The 17,036-nt window shown below is 36.4% G+C and overlaps 1 protein-coding gene across 1 annotated transcript in view; it reads left to right on the top strand.

Moving 5' to 3' along the window:
• Positions 1 to 16,817, top strand: part of AASS (aminoadipate-semialdehyde synthase) — a gene marked incomplete in the record, with an annotated part of 46,462 nt that extends 29,645 nt beyond the window's left edge. The window contains 7 exon segments of the mRNA XM_072401572.1: positions 1,451 to 1,591; positions 2,498 to 2,665; positions 3,374 to 3,469; positions 7,170 to 7,285; positions 10,906 to 10,994; positions 11,578 to 11,754; positions 13,521 to 16,817. Of these exon segments, the coding sequence (XP_072257673.1) occupies positions 1,451 to 1,591; positions 2,498 to 2,665; positions 3,374 to 3,469; positions 7,170 to 7,285; positions 10,906 to 10,994; positions 11,578 to 11,754; positions 13,521 to 13,639 (906 nt within the window).
• Between the last annotated feature and the right edge of the window lie 219 nt (positions 16,818 to 17,036).

Below are 17,036 nucleotides of genomic sequence, written 5' to 3'. Positions count from 1 at the left end.
AATAGTGTGTGTAGCATTTGTACATTGCAGAAACCACAAATCATATGGGGAATCATATCAGGATTTTTTAGGTGCTTGTTACAAACAATCAAAAAGTATAATTAAAGGTAAAAAGTTTAATTTATTATCCATAGCTTTTAAAACGATATCTTTACATTTATTAATAATAATTAATAATTATTTGTGACATTTAAATAATTAAATGACATTCAAATAAATAAATGTAAAGATATGTTTGCAAAAATGTATTTGTTTTTCTGCTATAGGGCATATTTATATGGATTGATAGGTTTGAAATACTGTGTCCTTCTGAGGAAGCCTGCGGGTGAAACGTGAAACGCATTAAGGACTCAACAGTACAAATTGTTCATTATTTATATGTGTGTGATTTGGATGCTGGAAATATCAATGCAATATTTGTGATATGGTTTTAAAAGCAATGGACAATTAATTTTACCTTTTTAAACTTTAATTATACTTCTTGATTTTTTGTAACAAGCGGCTAAGAAATCCTGATATACCTCATGTGGTTAGTAGAAAGAATTACTCAAGTTGTCGCATTGCACTTATCTATACATCTTTTCACATGCTTCAAGTTTATATTAGGTCTTATAACCAGCCACATAGAATGTGATAAAAATGGAGCAATTCAATGTAATATAGAGAGAATATATGAAAAATCCAGACATATGGTGTCACTGGTTGGAACCAAAACCAAAAATGGCTCTGTGTATATTAACATTACAGTACTTCTGGTTTTGGAAGTAACTTGCTCCTTGCTTGCTTTTGTTTTATTTATACTTATTTTCCTAAAACTGAATATTCTGAGAGCCAAAAGAGTCTGAAGACTTAGTCAGTGGCCACCCCCTTAGTAACGAACAGAATTATAAAAGAAATAGAAAGGGTTTTATATAAAAATTTTGTCATAAGCTTACATTGTAGTATAGAAGAAGCATCATACTGATATAAAACAAAAGGAACAAATACAGCCTGAAATACTTTGGTACAATATATAACAAACAAAAGTTTTTTTAGATTGAGAAAATCTCTGGTATGTGAATCGATACCATACCAGAGATTTTCTAAAGATTAAAAAAAAAAAAAAAAAAACGTTCAGTTTGTTTTATATTATTATAATGATTCTTCTATACTACAGTGTAAGTTTGACAAATTTTCTACATAAAAGTTTTATTTTTGTTCACATCTAAAACCCCTTCTGTCTATTTCTTTTATAATTCCATTCTGATAGCCATTGCTTACATCTAGGACTGATGAAAAAAATATTTTCTCTTGGAGAGCATATTTATTCACAATCCAGTTTCCGTATGTAGTGTAAACACAAGATCTTTTAAACACATGATAATTTAGGTGTACATTTTTGGAGGTGTGAAAAGGTCAGGTAGTCAATTTCACATTTGTTTTTAAGTATTCATCACTTCTTTTTTTGCAGATAGAGTCCTATATTTCCTTCTGTGGGGGACTTCCAGCCCCTGAATATTCTGACAATCCACTGAGGTACAAGTTCAGCTGGAGTCCTCTGGGTGTTCTACTTAACACAGTACAGCCTGCCACTTATCTGAAGAATGGAGAGGTTAGTGCGAACCAAGGACGGCAAGTAAAATCACATGTGCACCGATGCTGTACAAAAGCGCTGCATCATTCCTGAAGCCAAAATGTATACTATACTTATCTAATATACCGCAAGTATGCATTGTATAATAGGGTGGGCAGGGTAGGAAGGCAGGTGGTAGGGAAAACACTTAAGAATAGGAAGAATGCTAGTTTAGGTTATGGCTGCCTATAAGAGTGTAGGAGTATATGATAGGGAGATGAGAGAGAATGGAAAGAAAAAGTAGGGGCCATTGGAAAATAAAACCTCTTCAGGCACCTGGTTTAGATCAAAGTATGTGATTGGGTTTACCCTCTTCATCTTGAAGTTACCCTCTTAATCTGCAAGAGGGTGACTAGTAACCTGGTAACATGGTGCACAGAAATGATGCTTGGTTAAAAAGCAAATTCCCTGGTTTGTGCTATGGACTTTCTTTAAATACTGCTTTAAAGAATCAATTAATTGAGCATTTTATCAACGATGAGCTGGCATATTAAAGTCCCATCCTCCATATTGTTGTTAATGAATATCCTTCAATCCGGATCTAGCCAAACGTTCTTGTCTAATTGGTTTGTTGTGTTCAAATGCAAAGTGTGGCATTTAACAAGAGAATTCTTCATTTGGCTTGCTTTGACTGCAATTGAGTTTCACCTTAAAAGGATTTACTGCATCTAAAGAAACACGACTAAAAGCACTTAACATGAAACCTAATGTCTGCAGATTATAAAGCGGAAGTGATAATTTTGCCCTGTTACATCATAACATCATTCTTCTTTCCTTACACTAAATAAAATCATTACGCTTACAATTGTGTATTGCAGTTCAGCAAAAAATAATGTGTTTATAATTAATTAGTAACTGATTTTTTTCTTCTTTTTTGGCTCATAGATTGTTAATATTGCAGCTGGAGGCTCACTGTTAGAGTCTGTTACTGTAATGGACTGTTTTCCTGGACTGAATTTAGAGGGCTTCCCAAACAGGGACAGTACTAAATATGCAGAACCCTATGGCATCCAGTCAGCCCACACATTGATGAGAGGAACCCTGAGGTACAAGGTAAACTGTTTTTTTTTTTTTTTTTTGTTTGTTTTTTTATTAGTAACAGGCATCTTAAAGGATTGTATAAAACCTAAATATATTAAGCAAAGAAAAGGAAACATTCTCTTTGCCATGGTAGTTAATAGACAATATATAAAACATACCATAGTGGTAATAAGTAGTTTATTTTTGCAATATAAAGTAGAAAATGCTGATACATATAGAAACAATACAATGTTTTTTTAATCACATTGTATTAAACAGTCTCTCTAAATTCAATATGTAACAATTTAATATTGAGTTAAAATGTTTAATCTTTCAAATTCTTCTAATGTGTCAAAAGAAAGCCAATTGCTGTATAGCTTTTTATAGTACATGAGAACCTACTCAAGTCCTAGAATTCACAATTCTTGGCATAACAATTAATAGACGATTTAAAAGTCCATTTTGATAGTTGTTAGATCTACAGCTGCTGTGGACCTACATGCTTTGACATTTATGTTTTAGTTCCCTGGCTATTTTTTCTTAGCCTTACTCTGCCTAGAAGAACTGCTTGGCTGGGTTTACTAGAGGGAACAGCAGCTGTCTAGTGATGCCCATTTTGCTGATGTAGAAAACAACAGTGAAATAATATGGCATACCTGATGCACAAAGGAAAAAAATAGTAGTAGTGATCTCTAAATTTATGCTAATTATGTTACTTAATGAACCTGTTTGTTTTCACAGGGATTTGCAAAAGCGATGAGTGGTTTTGTGAAGTTAGGACTGATTAATGCAGATCCCTGTCCACTGCTAGCTATGGATGCCCCAGTAGTAACCTGGGTAAGTAAAAATTGAGATGTATTTAGGTTCATATGCCCCTTTGCAGGTGGATATATAACTTTTTGTTAAGATACTCACACCATCATAACTATCCACTAGGAAAAAAATATCAATGCACCGATCAGATAAAACAATAAATACATGGACTGTTGATGTGAATAACACTGATTGCCTTGTTACAATAACATATTTACAGGAAGGTATGTATTATGCACATCATTTCTTGCAGGTTATGTGTTGGAAATCAAAAAAATAGGCACATGTAAGGATCTGAGAGGATAAGGACCAAATGTTAAGGGTTAGGTGACTGGGTCAAAGCATCTCATAAATGAGAGGTTTTGTGGACTGTTTTCAGTATGCAATGGTTTATACCTACCAAAAATTGGTCCAAGGAATGACAACTGGTTAAACAGTGAAATGTCATGATAACACAGGGCTCCAGGACTCATAGGGGTAGATGTGAGGTTCATCCCACAGAGGAGGTACTGTAGCTCAAATATGACCTCACATATGAATTGTTAAAAAAAATATGTAATGGCCATGGGCGAAAGGATTTGAAAAATTCAGTGCATATGTGGCTGAGTAGCCACAGACCACTCAAAATGTCTACGCCAAAATGTCACCAGAAGGTCCTTACAATGGATAAGTAAGCATCCAGAACTAGACTGACACAGTAGAATAAAGTGGCCTGGTCTAAAAGTGGCAAAGAGTGTAGACCTTTGCTTGGGAGTAGGTGACATTAGGAACCACTGTGAGGTGAAGAGAAGGCACACTGTGTGACTAATCATGCTGCTAATGTCTTAGTAGCAGATACTAAAATACACCTTCAGAGGTCTTGTCAAGTCCACGCCTTTATAGATCAAAGCTGTCCTGGTGACATAAGTGGGACCTACACAATATAGGAAAGTGGATTTTATTGTTTTGGCTGATAAATGTATGTTGCAAAAAATGGCCTTCAGGCATAACCTATCTTTTGGAAATTCCAGACTTGTGCCCACCATTCTTCTATTCTTTGATGTCCCTTTTCTCAATTTTGATATGTAAAATAAATCCTTCTTGGAGCTCTTTGACTAAGATATGCCAATGGTTCAGGGCACCTTGTTTTTTTTTTAAATTTTTGAAAATCGAAAATTCCTATATAAGCTTCCACTATAAGCACCCCCGAAAGCAGAATAATAGATTTGCACTCTTACTACATAAGCATGATGTCCCGAGAGAAATTCACCAGTACTCCAGGATCCACCATGTTTTCATGACTTACCACACCATCGCACTAGTTTCTGGAGCATGTATTGTCTCCTTTCCTTGGTCTGATCATGAACCCTGTCTTGGTCACGCTTGAGTGGCTTTGGCGGAAAACCATCTGGATTTCGCTGCTTACTAAAAGATACCTGGGAGGCCTACAAACCTACTATCAGAATTTATTAATTTCATCTAGACTTAAAAAAATCTAAACCTCATTTAGTAGAGTCTAAGTTAAAAATATTTTTTTAAAAATTCTCTCACAACATAATCTACTTATCTGTATCAGTTACAAGCTCGCACGTTCAGTTACAAGCTCGTAAGTTCAGTTACAAGCGTCATACCCAAACCGGACAAAGACCACTCCTACCACCCAATTTCTCTAATTGTGGTCCTAAAATAATGACCAAAATAGTGTCACTTGGCCTTAGCACCTTCTTAAGAGCTTATATTATGTTCATATTAATAGCATTGTGTTTAAAAAAGTGAATAAAGCTCAAAGTCCTTTTAACAGCTTTTATTTGCATATACACTAATGCATTGAGATCACTGCACATTCTATTCCAAATCAAAACATCTAATTTGTGTTCAATTTGTTCAGTTAGGGAGGTTATTCATTGGATCTAATTTAATAAAAGGTAGAGAGGATACACTTTCTTCAGTGAAGCTGGGTGAACCAGCAAAGCTGGAATGGATACGGTGGAGGATTCAAAACATTTGCTAGCAAAAACCAATTGACTTTGAAGAATTTCAGGTGTGCTGGATCACTCAGCTTCACTGAAGGAAGTGTATCCTCTCCAACTTTAGAGAGCTTTACTAAATAAGGGCCTTTGTGTCGATTATGTCCCTTATTTAAGGAAGGAAGGCAGCAAATGCTGTACATGTTGCTTATAGTGCATTTCTCTCAACTGTACATCCTGATCAAGTGGGTTTTCTACCATGTCGCCAAGCCCTGGACCAATCCAGAAGGTCTGTAGACTTAATTTCAGTGGTTACTACTAACTGGGACCAGGGTTCCAATAGATCAGCTTCTATCCATAGATCTTCAAAAAGCTTTTGATAGAAAAGGTAACCGTAATTGAGGCTATGTCCTCAAAGCATGAATGTTGCCAGAACCTTTTCTTCATGCTTCTCCTGAGGCCAGTGTCCTTATGGGGTTTTTCAATCCGACAGTATACCGAACAAAGTACCAGCCAGGGCTGTCCCTTGCCCCTGCTATTCACCTAAACAATTGAGCCTTTGGCGACAGCAATCTGTAGCAACCCTAATGCGAAGTGGAAAACAATTGTGCGTTATTTGCTGATTTTGATGTACCTGGTTTCACCACTAGTATCTTTCCCGAACAAGTTTATAATCCTGCACCAGTTTGCTGCTTTATCGGGTTTACAGGTCGACCACTCTAAGTCAGTGGCCATGAACTTTAATTTGGACCATAACTTGTGGCTGGGTAGCATCACACAAATGAACAAACTATATTTAGTCTATTGATTATGAACTCTGCCAATCCCCATTCTGAGAAGTAATGTATGCCTCCTTTAAACTAAGGTAATGAAATTTGTCTGAGGTGATGAAGTAAGTGTAATCAACTGTGCAACTATGATTGTCCCTCAGGCGAAAGGGGGCCTAGGGGCCCCACACTTTCAATATAATTATAGCATTGGTAAATTAATACAGCCTAAATGGCTCAGCTTTCCTGTACTACTTTGAGTTTGGGAAAGCCACAATCAACATAATAGACATAAGATAATAGACATAGAGGCTTTAACTTGTTCCCAGTCTACAAATGCAGCTTTTATGTGGATCCTCTCCTGTTTGCAGCCCAAGATGCTGTGTCCATCCTTACAGTACTTAGAGAATTTTTGTTGCTATATTGGCAGCTTGAATAGCTAAAGAGTGGAAATTCCCAAAAATTTTCCTCTCAATGTTGATGATTTTGAAGGAAACTTGCCCATTAACCATGTTCTCTAAGTGTTGTGTTACATTATGACATTATACATTTAACCCAGTTGTCCTATACATTTCCTATGTTCATATAACATTAGCAGCCAAAGCTGCACATTCCATTAAGCCTGATTTCAAAGGACATGTTAATTTTGATGAGAAATGTTCTCTTGGATTTTTTCAAATGAGATATTATATAATTTTATACTAGGGTAAAAAACAACTTATTTTCTGCATTGATGGCAAAGAGCTCTATGAATTTAAGTAGCTGTTCATTTGTGGTGTGTTTAGTGAACAGTAAAAGCACAGATAACAGATCTTGTTTATAAAGAAAATGAAGGAAATGCACACGCCAACCTTTAACATTTTGCTTTTTTATACAGGTAAAAGAGTTAGCATTGATAAATAGCCATAAATATAATTTGCATTTGTTGCTTTAAAAACAATCAATTCCATGTTGTTTCCAACGGCTATTCACAGTGTAACTAACCTGTTTTTATCCAATTTTAATATGCAGAGAGAGCTCATCTGCCATCTGCTGAAGGTTCCGTCCTCTACTAGTGTTGGTCACATCAAGGAATTGGTGTACAACAAGATAGGAAACAATGACACCAATCTGGAAGCTATCGAGTGGTAAGGAAAACTTTTTTGAAATGCTTTTTTACAGTAATTGATGGTAAACCCCCCAGTCTTTTTTTTTCTATTTAAAATAGAAAATATTTTTTTAAAGAATGCTGTACTATGTTAAATAATGTTACTCTGTTTACCAGAAAATGCTCATCATCAGATATAATTTGTAAATATGTGGGCTTTGTAGCATTTTTGATGCGGCTTTCAAATCTGTGTTCAGTTTTTCTCTAGCACGTCTAGTTTTTGTGATGCAGCTACTTATATATTTATGTGTGTAATATATAAATAGCCTAACATATTACAACATTTAGCGACACTTTTATTTTTTTAAGGTTAGAGACCTCACTAACTGCGATTGATTGATTGTCATCATGCCTAGCAATTGCCTTAATGATCCAGACAGTTTCTGTTACGTGTGTGGTTCATTCATGACGACAGAACAACGTTGCCAAATTACCACAGAACTTAAAAAAACATACAAATTCTATTTTGACTGTCCACTTGGTAACCAGGAGAAATATTGGGCTCCACATGTCATCTGTACCAGTTGTACCAACAGACTGCGTGACTGGCTAAATCGTCGTAAAGCAGCAATGCCATTTGCAATCCTGATGGTGTGGAAAGAACCGCAAGACCATCTAATGGACTGCTATTTTTGCCGTGTCAACAAAAGCGGATTCTCAGGTAAAACGAAGCACAAAATTGTATATCTTAGCCTCCATTCTGCAGTTAGGCCTGTTCTCCATGATGATTCATTGCCAGTTCCGGTACCGCCACATGATGGACTTTCTTCTGTAGAAGGTGATGTGGAATGCACTGGAGTTGCAGCCAGGTACAACCCTGAATCATCTGATCCTGACTACTTGGCCGATGAAGATTCAGAACCAGAGACCTTTACACAAGCAGAGCTGAATGATCATGATCTAAATCTCTCCAAACACAAAGCAGAACTTAAACAGAAGCACTGGCTTGCAAAGGGTGTAACTGTAAAGCTGCGTACACACTTCCAATTTTTATCGTTGGAAATGAACGACGAACGATCGATTGGGCAAAAGACAAAGTAGAACTTCTTGCCTCAAGGCTTAAACAGAAGCACTTGCTTGCAAAGGGTGTAACTGTAACATACTACAGAAAACTAAATCATAACGTTCTTTACTAGTGATGGCTCACTGTGCTACTTTCATGATATAAATGGACTCTTTAACAGTTTGTCACAAGAGCATGTTCCATCTGGATGGCGTATCTTCATTGATTACGCTAAAGGAAACTTGAAAGCAGTGTTAGTGCATAATGGTAATTCCAAAACCAAGTTTACTGATTGCCCATTCCGTTAACCTAAAGGAGTCCTATGGCAACATGAAGTTACTACTTGAAGCAATCCAGTATAAAACAAACCAGTGGAACATCTGTGGGGATCTAAAGGTCATTGGCATGCTGATGGGAATGCAAGGAGGATTCACAAAATATTGCTGTTTCCTATGCTTGTGGACAAGCCGATCTACGGGAGACCAATATGTCAAGAGTGATTGGCTACCATGAGATACCTATAAGCCCAGAACAAGCCGAGTCAAGTTTCTACCTCTAGTTGATCCGCATAAAATATTTGTGCCACCTCTTCATATCAAGTTAGGCTTGATTAGGAACATTGTAAAGGCCATGGGTAAATCAAACTCCATGGGTTTTCAGTACCTTGTTGAGAAGTTTCCAAACATAAGCACTGCAAAAATGAAGGAAGGGATATTTATAGAGCCACAGATAAAGTCTGTTTTGCAGAATGATGTTTAAAACAATCTCTCTCAGCAGCTGAGCTAGAAGCTTGGGATGCATTCAAGTGGCTGTGTGAAAATTTCCTGGACAACTATAAGTCTCCTGCATACAAAGAAGGAGTTCAGAATCTGCTTGATTCATACCAGAAACTGCGTTGTTGCATGTCATTAAAAATACATTTCTTGCACTCACATCTAGAATTCTTCCCGGAAAATCTTGGTATGGTGAGTGATGAACAAGGAGAAGGTTTTCACCAGGACATTCAGTTAATGGAGCACCGCTACCAAGGTTTCTGGAATGAAAGCATGATGACTGACTACTGTTGGATGCTGTACTGCGACACTCCAGACAAAGAGTACACAAGAGAATCATACTCTAAGCATTTCTGAAGAAGCAATGGAACCTGACTGACACTGTTCAGTAGATCTATACCAGATTGTGCCTTATTTTACTTCACACTGAAGATATATTAACATTCAATTCAATGGTGCTTACATTTTAGTACAAAATACATGCCCGTACAATGTTACCTATATTATGTACTCATAACTTAGGAACTGTACATGTTAGGGAACAACTGAAAACAGATCTGAAATCTGCTCGGAAAATGGATTTAGAAAAGTTTTTTGTGGTTTCTGATGATTATCAAAATAATTTGACCTGTGTTATTATTAGTAGTAGTAGGATCAGTACTGCCAAATCATAAATTTACAATTCTTAATTTATGTTCATGTTTTGTATTTTCACAGATTCACATTTAACCTTCCTGGCGTTAATTCCAATTGTGGCTTGGGGTTAATTTTCAGTACCAAAAGCAGTAACCCCGAGCCACACTCGGGGTGGAATTGCCACAGAGTTTAAAAAGCTTACCTGGTCCCCACGTGCTCGTGGCATCCTCCAGTGATGCCCGGCATTTCCTTTCCCTTGTGCTGCTGCCCGGCCATCTGTGTAACTTGGCGATGCCTGGCCGGCATCTGCGTCTCTGGTGTGTAAATGTTGGGAACCCGAGGCCAGGGGAAGCAGATGCCAGCTGGGCATCTACATGCGAGCCTGAGGCTGGTGGGTGGGACTGTGCGGCTGGGAAGCAGAACCAGGTGGAAAAATTAAAAATACTAAGTATTTTTAACCTCCTGGGCGTTTCACTGATGTCTGGATTTCTTGTACCAAAAGCAGTACACTGTTTATCATGATTTTTTTTTATATTGTAGCTGTTTAAGCTGATTTTTGTGTTTTATTTAATTTATTAAATTTTTTTTTTTTTTTTTACATGATTGTGTGTTTCAAACTTTTTAATATGTTCAGGATATCTACTAGACCCTTGTTTGGACATATTTCGGTAAGTTACAGGTCTACAATATTAAAAAAAAAATTCATTTCATTTAGTTTGTGTTTATTTTGTATTATTTGGGTTTGGATTGGATACAGGAGTTTGTACTAAACCCAATACAAAATATTTGAATTTTCCGCCACAACGACGGGCTCTCGCACCGACGTCATCAAGAATCGTCGAGGGAAGGAGAAGATGGGGATCTGACCGAGAAGATGGGACGCTGGAGACCAGGCGTGGACGCTGGAGAACTCTGCTGGAGGACGGGATCCGATGACCGCACACTGGAGGATGCTATTTTTAGCTACCCCAAGCCTAGTTTGGGGTAAATGCTTTCAGCAAGTTTTTTTTACCCCAAACTTGGCTCAGGGTTACCACCCAGGAGGTTAAATGTACCTCTTTTACATTTAAAAATACTTAGTATTTATACCCATGGGGAGGTTAATATGCACATCTTGATCGATATTTACTGCTGTAACATCGTTATAAGCTTTGTAGTCTGACTGTATTTTCTAAATCCTCCTTTTAGGTTTGGCCTGCTAGGTGAAGAACCGGTGCCTGTAGCAGAATCTGTTGTTGATGCACTAGCTAAACATCTGGAAATTGTGCTTTCTTTTGGTGGGTGATCTCATGTCTGTACAATCTAGTCTGTAGGAACTAAATATAAATGTACTTGTAGGTAGGAACTAATATGCACGCTATGGCTTGTTAGCTATTTCTGTCTAATATCAAAGAGTTTGTTTTTTTTTTGTATAATTAGCTATTCAACTGAGGTTCAGGCAGTTATTGAAAAACTACATTTAGTCTGGGCCAGAAGATCAGAACCTGCTTGTCACTGCAATAATTGTAAGCAGGCCACATTTTACTAATGCTCAGGCATCTAGTTTTGGTGATCCTAAGCTGTCGGTAGCCTTTTTTTGTCTGTATTTACCCGACAGGAGTAAATCTTAACTTGCTGCTGTACTGATATTCCTCAAGATTGAAAAGCTGTAAATTAATCAGCCCAACTTTTCTTATCCAAATTTATCACATCTGTTTGACAGCAGCTTTTTTTACTAGTAGACTGTATCTTCGAATTTACATAAGATTTGGTGGGTTTAATTCATCATTATTGTGAACAATTTTTTGACATCTCTTTTCTATTTTAAATAATTAATCTTACTTCATTTTATACTAGTACACTTCTGTTCTACACTTACAGGTCCTGGGGAACGAGACATGATTGTTATGAGAAATGATGTAGGTATCAAACATCCCTCTGGGCATTTAGAAGCTAAAAACATAAGTTTGGTGGTCTACGGAGATGTGAATGGATACTCTGCTATGGCAAAAACTGTGGGCTATCCCACTGCTATTGCTGCTAAAATGGTTTTGGATGGTGAGTAGTTCTTTCTGTAACATATTCAACAGTGAATTTTAGAAGCTAGTTACTGGCAAAACCAAAGGCATCATAATTACCATTTTTTTTTTTTAAAGTGTACTTATACTTATGTTGTTCATAGACGGTTAAAGGTATGGCTTTTCATAGAAAACATTGATTATCAGCTTTGCCTAATTGCCATTTTCCCTTGGTGTATCTTTTTCACTTTTTTTTTAAAAAAGAAATAATTAATTTTATCCAAGTAGATTGATAATAATACTACATAATCTCCAATGTACTGTAAACATTTTTATCATCATCGAATTTTTACACTTTCTTTTTAATTCCTGTATGATCAAATAAAACTCCATTTTCATTCCATTCAAAATTCCATTCTCTAATCAATATCAATCAGCCCTCACTTACATTGACACAGATTGGCTGTCACATGTTCTTTTCGGAGTTGGCAACAAAGAAACCATGTGTGATGGAGAAAGGGAAATAGGTGAGTACTAGCAGGGTAACACAGGCAGGGGCACACAACACTAAGATAGGGGGTTCTAGTAAGGAAGGCAGCAACAAATGTCTTAGTCTTGAGAAAGTCCTAAATGTGCAGCTTGCCTGGCATATGCTGCTTGGATGTGCTAAGAGCTGAAAACTTTGGGAATTAGCCCACGCAAAGAGGATTTGGGGAATTTGAATGTTACCTACACCTGTCCGTCCTGTACTGTCTTTTAGGCTCATAAAGGAACCCAAGTGATAGCAATGAAAAAGGTGACGGTGGCGTGACTTTTTGTTTGCAATTAGAAATGATTACTGCCTAAGGCACTTTAAACAGTGAAATGTTAATCGGTAATGGGGCCCCTGCGTGCCATCCATGCCCTAGGAACCTGCGCAGGTCGCCCTGTGAAAAAATTATAAGTTTTATGGGGTTGATTCAACCACCCTCATTTCAGGAGAAATGTTTTGGGTAAATGAAATGCTACTTGCTGTAGTGGCTGATTGGATATTTAGAAAAAAACTAAATATAACTTTTTCTATACAAGACTGTTTCGTTTTTGTTTTAGTAAGATATCTTGACAGTGAAATCTGTATTTTTGCTTATATTTCATAACATAGAAGTTATCACAATCCTGCCCTGTGGAGTGGCATCACCATAGTCACAACAGTTTTTTTTATTTAACTTCTTTATTAGTGTAAAATAAAATAATGGGAAAGCTAAGGATTTTCTACTGGGGTGGAACAGCACCGTGCGTCCCGCTATTTTCTTCTCCATAGATCAGTCAGCATTCTGTTTACAGTGGTTTTCCGTATTATTGTCGCCAAAACATATTGCTAATTATTGCTTTCAACAACATATGTTGCATGTGTTTGTTCAGTTTAATGCACTAGTTGTCTTATATTAAAATGCCTAACTGTCTTTCCCATCAGATATAAAATCCACTGATTATTATTTTTAAGGTTTGTTGATTTGTTAATAGTACTACAGAGTGCAGTAGAGGGTGCAAGGGGCTAGATATCCATGTGCTCAGTGTGATTCTTTACTGCCTTATTGGACCTATACGTTTGTCAATGTGGAAAGCTGTATTTTCCTACATAATAATGAATTACTGCCAGGTACTAGAAAAACTATTTATGAACTACCACCAGCAGGTCTTTTTTTGTGCCAGTTCACTACTTTTATGTGAATTGCACCCCTAACACACTTGATTGCATCCTAGTAAATAGTGATTTCATAGCCTATGTAGATGGTGTTTGCATTCATAATTTTTTCGTCTTTTTAGGTGAAATTGATGGAAAAGGTTTGGTAATTCCTCTGACCAAAAATATCTATGGACCAATCCTAGAACGGGTTAAAGAAGAAGGCATTATTTACAATTCAAAAAGCACTTTTACCCTTTAAGTGACATTAAGGAGAGCTGTTTAGTATACCGAACTGTGAATAGTTTGTATATTGTCAGATACTGTTTTGTTAAGCCATACAGCAAGAGTGAATTTTATACAGTTGCTTGGAAAAAAAAAAAGAATTATGAAATTTGAATGTATTAAAACCAAAACAAGATCATATCAAACCACCCGTAATGCATTTATTATGCTTACATATTGTTTTATATTTTTAAGTTGGAATACTTAAACATGAAGATAAAATTCTTCTTGTCATTTCCAGGCTGTTTTTGGTTGTGAAAAATAAGACTGGACAATATTGTCACAGACAGTTTGACAAATACAGATTTTAATATAAATGAAAGACTCCCAGCTTTAATAGCTTCAATATGCATGAACAGTGCAAATATTGATTTGCTTGCTGACATTTTCTATGTATGCATTTGCACTGTAATAGAAAATCACCACAACAGCTTTATTTTTTGACACATTTGGCTGCATTTTGAAACAAGATCATGTTGCTTAAAATTTATACAAACAAGGGTGAATGTGAATTTCATGGGGTTTGTTATATGGTAAATAAAACTGCTGAATCCAAAAAGTACAGTCAGGTTTCTATAACTTTGTCATTGACAAACAATTATCTTGTACCTGTTGCCCTTGATCTCAGGGTAATGATGTAGAAAAGTTCCCATGTTGAAATACTTGTAATTCTTGCACATCTGGGTGCATTTTCTTGTCTCAGCATTTTCAAAAATACATTTCTTGTAAAGAAACGTAAGTGTTGTTTAATCATATTTCTAGCACCACTTGATATGAGTATGTTCATCGCCTCCACCTTCACCAGCTCTATGTACATTTTCCAACAATTCATGATGTTTTAATGCTAACAATAGTTAGTAATGTTTATTGTAATTGAATTATGATATTCACTACTACTTCAAAATGTACTAATGACTTTATTATACAAGAAAACCTCAACCAATCAGAAGCACCTCTGGGGGGACATCTAATATAAATTTATATAACTTTCTATTGACATTTGCAGACAATTGCTGACCATCCACCTCTTCACACTTGACCTTAAAATGTGAAGTAAGTCTCATTTCACCTGTATAATAAGGTCTATCTGGAAAACCATATTTCGAAAGTCCTTGTTTTCCTGTATGAAGCTGTTAGATGATTGTGAAACTTTAATCACATAACATGTAATTTTATTTAAGCCTACCTCTATAGCACCGACGCTTTTCACAGTCTTTTGTAGATTGTTCTGAAGAGTCAATATAGCCGTTGCTTTGAAGAGCAAGCAGGGGTCATTGCTGAGTCAAGGGTATAGTTGTATACCGCTCATGGCCTTTTTTTTGTTTAATTTTTACATTTTCTTTGTTACTGCTTTGGCGATTTGTACTTTGAATTTGCGTTCTACATTGTATTTGCATTGATAGACCTATTAGTAATGTTAGAAAGGTGACTAGTCACTTCTGCAATTACATTTTTTAGATATATCCTATAAAGAATTACTGGCCATGAGACTTCATTAACAAAGCTAAAATTGCAGAGATAAACCTTTTAAACCTGGCTTTATGACTTTGCAGACTAGACTAACTGTTTCTGATGTAGGCATTTTTCAAAACGAAGCATTAAAACAAAATGTAACCAGAACTAATAGCAAACCTATTTGGATTTCATCTTTTGTTTCATTGTAAAATAAAACAAGTGACGAATCAGGATAAAACCACTTTATATTAAGGTAATCATTTACACATTTTTCTTTCTGTAAGTCATGTAAAATTTATAAGCTGAAAGTCTACAAAAGGTAGTTCTGAAAGATTTTCCATTTGCTAAGGTTTGATGACCTTTGAGTCTGACTAGTTGGAAATGTCTCTGCGAAAAGAAAAAAATGAGTGTATTTCTGTATGTCCTCCGTGGTGTACTCTGCCAGAGCCTTCATTTTGCCAAGTGGTTGCTATTGTTTTTGGCTAAATTGGCCAAGTGTCTGGACCTTCTTTCTATCCTATTCCATAGGCAGAAACATTCATGTTTGACAGAATGTTCATGTTCCCACTATGATGAGGGACACTCAGACACCTACACCAGAAAACAATTTTAAACAGTTTTAAATATGTGTCATTGAGAACTTGGACATATAGTTATTTAAAGATCTGATCATGAATAGCTAAATTAAACTAATGTTTTCCTGTGTTTTGTAGGCACCTAAAAGAAAACATATAATGACAGTGATATGAATCTGGCATTACATTTCTTTTAAGAAAACTATTTGCCAAGCTGTCTAAGCATACATAAATTTAAAATGAAATCATAGATTGTAATCTATATACTTGTTTTCAGGTCAGAGTCTAAAAATTAAAAAAAATAATGGAATCATCAAGCCAGCCAGACACCTAGCATTTAAGAAGGAAAAACATCTAAAGGAACATAAAGTGTACCTTTACTACAGATTTCCTCCGTGTCCCATCTTGGTGCACCTTCAGATGTTGCATTCTATTCAGGGAAAATCTGCTTTATACCTGTTTAGGATGGGCTCCTTCATGTCTTCATTTGTTTGTTATACCTAGAAATACTCTTCTTCAGTTTCATTTCCACCAATTCAATTAAACTGCTCATTATCGTAACAAATAAAAATCATTTAAGTGTGTTTAATTGCTGTCCGTTTATGAATAAATTTGTATAGTAGAACCCCGGTTATCTTGAACTTAAATACCTGGAAAATTCAGATAACAGGCACCCCGACAGCTCCGCTTTTTTGATTGCTTCTGCAGCCCTAGTTGAGCTGTGGCATGTGTTGTGCATCCAGGAACACCACAGCTCCGCTATGGCTGGGGGAGCAATCAGGAGAGCAGAGCTCCACTGAGTGCGCGCTTTGTGATTGGCTGAGAAAAGGGAAACCCTGATGACAGCTCAAGCATCATCAGGGTTTCCTTTTTCTTAGCCATTCAGCACTAAAGGTCTCTCCATTCAAGTCTATGCTGAATAGCTAAGAAAAGGAAAAAGGAATTAACCTCCGTTAACCTGGAAACTACACTTATCCGGAATTGTCCATTCCTCATGGGTGCCAGATAACTGAGGTTCTACTGTATATAACTATGAATATACAGCATTGTCCTACTACATGATCCAGCTATACGTGACAAAAATTGCTAGCTGTGGACTTCATTTAAAAACTAACAAGATAAAAATTATTAGTCCAAAAAAAGAAAAAAAAAACCTTTTAAAAAAGCTGCGATATATAATTTCAGTACAGAGATTTCCCCCACTCAGTAATTTATTTCTGCTGCCAGATTTCTTCAGTCTGATGTCCTGCATGAATGACCTCTTTTTTGCACTTACCAGCCTAATTTTTAACTGGGTTTTGGAATACTTTTAAAGTGCTGAACTACCATGCATCACCACCCACA

Source organism: Pyxicephalus adspersus, chromosome 2 (assembly GCF_032062135.1).
Source record: "Pyxicephalus adspersus chromosome 2, UCB_Pads_2.0, whole genome shotgun sequence".
Taxonomy (NCBI): domain Eukaryota; kingdom Metazoa; phylum Chordata; class Amphibia; order Anura; family Pyxicephalidae; genus Pyxicephalus; species Pyxicephalus adspersus.
The sequence above is the reverse complement of the archived record's forward strand: the minus strand, read 5'-3'. Positions and strand labels throughout refer to the sequence as shown.